The following is a 5,698-nucleotide window of genomic DNA, read 5'->3' on the forward strand; positions in this document are numbered from 1 at the left end:
ACAGAATTAGGATTCCGGGCTCTATTATATATGGCAGGATGTGAGCTTGGCATTGATTTCGCAATAGGGTACTTGGCTTGAACCTCGGGGCTGCCGCCAGCACCAAGGCAAGATCCCATGGTGGCGCCTGGAGGTTTATCCTGTGATGCACCTGTGATCAGATCTGTGGTCAGATCTTGCGATCAGATTTGTGGTGAGCTACAATGAGCATACATCCTTGCCACAGTCCGTGAACATAGGCTGAGGGATTCCCTGACTTCCCTTCCCTGGCTTGTGTTTTGTCCGACAGGTGAAAACAAGGTCAGTACTCTTCAGAGGGAACAGTCCAGGGCACGTGTATCTCATGGCAGTTTGGAACCCAGGCAGAAGAGTTGTGGACTCTGAAAAACAATCTGAGGGTTTTGAAGGGGTGGGGGGTTGGAGGTTGGGGGAACCAGGTGGAGGGTATTAGAGATGGCACGGATTACATGGAGCACTGGGTGTGGTGCAAAAACAATGAATACTGTTATGCTGAAAAGAAATAAAAAAAATTTAAAAAATTAAAAAAATAAAATAAAATATATTCAGTTAGTCAGCATATAGTACTTCGTAAGGTTTTAGCCAGCCTGCCGTACTGGCTACCCGCAGACCACGTCCATGTCGTAGGGCTCCACTGCTGGGAAGTGTATGCAAGTTCCTTAGTTCACGCATGTCCTGACCTTATTGGCTGGGTTTTCTAGATCATAGGCTGCCTGTTTTGGCCTATGGGGTAGTTTTCTCAGTAAAAACCTAGGGCTCAGAGTCTGAGATACTGAGGAAGATGGTCCTGGTACCTTGTCATTTGACAAGGAATTTGAGGACTCTGTACCTGAATCTTATCATAATCTTGTCATATAAGGTGATCGTAGCAAAGTATTCTGGACCAGGATGCTAAGCAATTCCCCATGGGAGAAGGGTCCTTGCCAGCCATCTTTCCTGTCTCAATCTGATGGGAACCTAATTTAATCAACATGATCTAATCAAGCTGGATGCAGTTATCTCCTGAAAAATAAGCGTTTAATTGCCTTTTACCATTTCCAACCAACCACCAAATGTTCATGTACATATGTGTTGACTTTTCACAGTATATATTTTGCGCATCTAAAGTCTCTGCACGTTAATCAATTATTGTTTTCATTCTGCTCATTACCTTGCAACAACAATAACTTCCTGAAGTCTGTCTGCTGCCATGTGTAGCTGTAGTCATCCATTTCACGGTCATTTGTCATTTCTTTGTGTAGATGTACTAGGGTTGCGTGTTGCATTTCATATATTTCCACACACATATGTACCTAGCCTCCACCCATGCAAATGTGTGGGCATACATTCTCTCAATATAAAAAGAAAATAAGCAATGGGATGATGGGGCCATGACAGACAAGCATGGTCACACCAACTCCAGGCTCTCGACACTTTTTCCACCATCATCCCTGACTGCTCACACTTCAGTCTTCGAGGTGCTCCCATGTCTCCCCAAGGCTGATGGAGCAGAGGGTTCAACCAGACACAGTAATAAACCCAAACCTCTCCAATGATATCCTCATAACAAGCTAGGTTTAAGGCTCAGTATCCTCCCGTTCAAGCTGAATGCCATATCCCATGAATACACCCAGATATGGTCTCTCCACATGTGCAGAACACACACACCTACACCACACAGCATACTTTCTGTACAGGAATAGTTCAAGGTAGGTGACTGAGTAAATGAGTGTGTGTAAGTGTGTGTGTGGGGGAAGGGGCCATGTGTTTCCAAGTTAGTATTGAGACTCCTGGACTTCTTCCCTACACCTCCGCCCCTTCCTGCTCTTCTTCTTAGAAGCCCTAGCTCTCCCTGCCAGACAAGGGACTTTGCCCATGTCCCCTGCCCCCTGATGAGCGATGTTCTTAGCTAAAGTATTGAGTGGGTTGATGTTTTGTTCAGGATCATTCTTTATCATCTCGTATTTGGACTGGTGAATTATGACTGCATGCTCGGGAAGAGCAAATTCTACTTTCCTGACATTGAATTCAGCCTTAGGTCGGCTGCGCTCTTGGAGGACTCTCCACTGGTCTAATGTGATTTGTGGCACTGGTGTCTCTTCCACATGATCCTCTAATTCAGGATGCTGGAGTCTGCTTCTGGCTCCCTTTGGAACCCAACCAAGCCCGTGGGGTCAGCCTCAGGGGACGTGGCTCCCTCCCCTAGTGACTCCCTCACAAGTTCTCTTTCCAGGTCAGTCTTCCGGATGTAAAAGAGGACATAGGCATGTTGGCTCAGTGCACAAGTCACATCACAGGCGGTGACCTTAGCATCATCCATTTTATACCACTGGCCATTTCCAGTTTTTATGAAACAGAAGTAGTGTCCACTGTGACAACTCCACCCAGCATGAACCAGCACAGCATAGAGGACGTAAACCAGCGGTCCTGCCCTCTGCTCACACAGGTAGGGTTGCAAGTCAAGGCACTCAGGATACTGTACTTCCTTAGCCATTTTGGTGCCTGTGAAATGTGAGAATCGTTTCAACACCAGGATAAGGACCTTCGAGGGAGTGTGCAAAGTCAATGTCTTGGAAGCAGGCACCTTCCCTAGACAAGTACTGCAATGATAGGCATTTTCACCCTCCAACTTTTCGGGTTTCACCAACTGCTCCAAAGCTTGGCTCACAGTCTGAGCGGCCACAATGTCCAGGCTAATGTCCAGGTAAGGGTCCAAAGTGCTTGAGATGCCTTGGCAGTGAAGACACTGGATTTGAGACCTCCAGTACCCCCCAAAGATTTGACGGATGAGGGTGGTGTCCTCAGAGTGACGGTCTGAAGACTTGTCCTCAGGCAAGCATGCTTGCTGCATTACACCCAGAGTGAACATCAGAAATTCATGGGCGTCTTCCTGCTTGTGTGTGTGGAAGGCAGCGAACAGTGCTGGCAGGGGACAGATCACATCTCCAGGATGGCCAAGGGCCCGCGTCACATGAGTCTGCAGAGCACACAGCATGCAGAATGTCCGCTTCCCACAGGTTTTCTTGTGCTGCTGGGACAACACAGAGCTGGCAAGGGGCGGTGTGTATGTGAGACACTGCAGGACCGCGTTCACATAGCAGGTGTTCCCCAGGTTCTGAAGCCCAGCCCCGACCACAGAAGGTCCCTTCCAACTGACGAGTTTCTTTGTGGGAGCCAAACCATTAGTCAGGTAGCAGAGTCTGTGAGATGATGGTGATGGCTTCTCAGGCAGAAGGGGTCCCTCCTGGACTTCAGCACCACCTACATTTGACCGGCACGATTTGAGTTTTGGAAAGAACTTGAACTGAGAGTCTTCTTGGCGGTGGAGAGCAGCAGCTTCCATGTCCCCAGAAACAGTGTTCACGAGATCCCCCGTGTGGAGCCTCTGGTGCAGAAGGATGCTTCTCTCACTGAGCCACTCTCCGAATGACAAGTATGGCCCTCTTCTCAGCTTTTTAAGTCTCTCTCCACCCACATGATTAGATTAGGTACAAGATTATCCAATCACTTGGCTGGAATAAGGGATTTAGGGTGTGGTCACTCTCCTTAGGCAGAGAAATGCATCAGGCCAGCCCACCTCCTTCCCCTCCCTCCCGCAAAGGACAGACACACCTTTCAGCCCTTTCTCTACCTCCCTACCTTCCATCACAGCCTTCTGGGCAGATTTTCTTGAGAGTTTCCAAGTTCAGAGGAAACCCTTTATGAATACATACTTCGCTTTCCCAGTAATATCAAGTGGGCTGAGAAGTGTGAGACATTAGTTTTCTAAGATAGGGAGCATCATTTTCCCAAAGGAGCTCAGGGATTGCACAGGAAGACAGTCCTCCCCACCAGCCAGAATATATGTAGAATCATCCTGTTTTTAGAATGTTTACTGGCAGATGCTTTGCCTCTAAATTCCATCACACTTTTTCTAATATGATTCACGCATTCAGGGATCATGGAGACTTTTATAAATGTGTTAGTCTGTCTAGATGTGGCCCAGAAAGTGTAATGATAGATCCTGTGGCGGGCTTCATGCTTCTTTGGAAAACGCGTGCTTTTTTTCCCCCTTAAGCTCCATCCCTATATGAGTACCTATCAAATATCCAGTGCTCATTTTACGAACTATTATGCTTTACCTCTGGGAATTACATAAGGGCTTTATCCACAGGAAAATCAATAAATATAGCTCAACCTGAAGGAATCTTGGTATCCAACCTTCTCTCTCTGGATTTACATAAGCATTCACACAGATACACACACACTAACAGACATAGATACATTTGCACACACACATACACAGTTTGAAATGGATATTGTGAAAGCACCCAGAAGCATCCTTTCAGTTCCCTACAAGACAGCGGCAAACACCTCCTGGATGACTTTCTGCTGTGTGGTCCACACCCACCTGAGGAAGTCCACACACCTGGCTTTGCAATCCACAGGGGAGGTCAGAAGAGGGAGTCCTGCATGGCATTCTCCAATCAACAGGGGGCCACGCTGGTCAATAGAAACTTTTCCTAGGCTCCCAAGGAGACTTGACATTGTGCAGGTGCTCAGGCTGGCTGGTCTGCATCGCCATGGCTTGCAGCTGCAGCCCAGGCATTTCCTAGGGCCCTAAGGGGGACAATGAATAATCACAGAAGGTCCTGGGACCTAGGATACCCTCCCTGTGACTCTAATGTTAGTACTCCTGGACCCTGAGCTCTGAGCTAAGAGAGAATTTTGAGGTTGCTCAGGCAATCGGTAATATGTTTTCCAGGATTTTAGGATGGCAAGAGCCGTTCCAGGGCACCCAAGTGGCATTAGAAAGATTGTCCTAGCTCTAGTGAGCCAAGGAGGCCTGCCTGGTTCTTCCAGCTGTACAGGATATGGGTCTGATATCTGCAGGGAACATGTATATGTTTCCAGGCTCGGCCAACCTGGGGACATTATCCACATGGCTTCCCTGCCAGCATGGGTGTGTATGTGCCCCAGGAAGTGGACATGAACATGTCAAGAGGAACATGAGAGGAGATCAAGCAGTGGAGCAGGAGAACTGTAGCCTCAGTGTGTGAGGGTCTTTCCTAACCATCAGAAATGGTCTCCAAAATCCAGACACCCCTCATGAATGGGACCTGTACTCAATGGTTTGTAACAACTACCTGTGAACAATCCATATAAGAAACATAACAATCAAAGTAATAATCAACAGCAATGTAATGACCAGAGGATGATCACAACAACTTGAATGCTATTAAAACTCTTAGGACTGTCACTATGACTACTACAAACCTAAGGAGGTGGGAGATTCAGGTACAGAGTCCTCAAATTCCTTGTCAAATGACAAGGTACCAGGACCATCTTCCTCAGTATCTCAGACTCTGAGCCCTAGGTTTTTACCGAGAAAACTACCCCATAGGCCAAAACAGGCAGCCTATGATCTAGAAAGCCGAGCCAATAAGGTCAGGACATGCGTGAACTAAGGAACTTGCATACATTTCCCAGCAGTGGAGCCCTACGGCACGGACGTGGTTTGCGGGTAGCCAGCCATGCCGTACTCATCAGGTTTCAGGTGTTGGCCAGCCCAGGTGCCATGCAAAGAAGGCAGGAGCCAGACCCACAACTGGCATCTACAAACCATGCCTGGGACTCCCACTAAACCCCAAGTATTTTCTTAGCCTTAGCGTCCCCATTACCCTTCTGCCACCTTTTCCCTCAGACCCCGGGGGGCAAGGTA

At 47.8% G+C, this 5,698-nt stretch overlaps 1 protein-coding gene across 1 annotated transcript; it reads right to left on the reverse strand.

Moving 5' to 3' along the window:
* Positions 1-1,772: 1,772 nt before the first annotated feature.
* Positions 1,773-3,340, reverse strand: LOC131820392 (ubiquitin carboxyl-terminal hydrolase 17-like protein 6). The gene is given in 2 exon segments (XM_059155966.1): positions 1,773-2,128; positions 2,131-3,340. Coding segments are annotated over 2 exon segments (1,566 nt in total).
* Positions 3,341-5,698: the final 2,358 nt, after the last annotated feature.

This window comes from Mustela lutreola, chromosome 18 (genome assembly GCF_030435805.1).
Source record: "Mustela lutreola isolate mMusLut2 chromosome 18, mMusLut2.pri, whole genome shotgun sequence".
In the NCBI taxonomy this organism is placed as follows: domain Eukaryota; kingdom Metazoa; phylum Chordata; class Mammalia; order Carnivora; family Mustelidae; genus Mustela; species Mustela lutreola.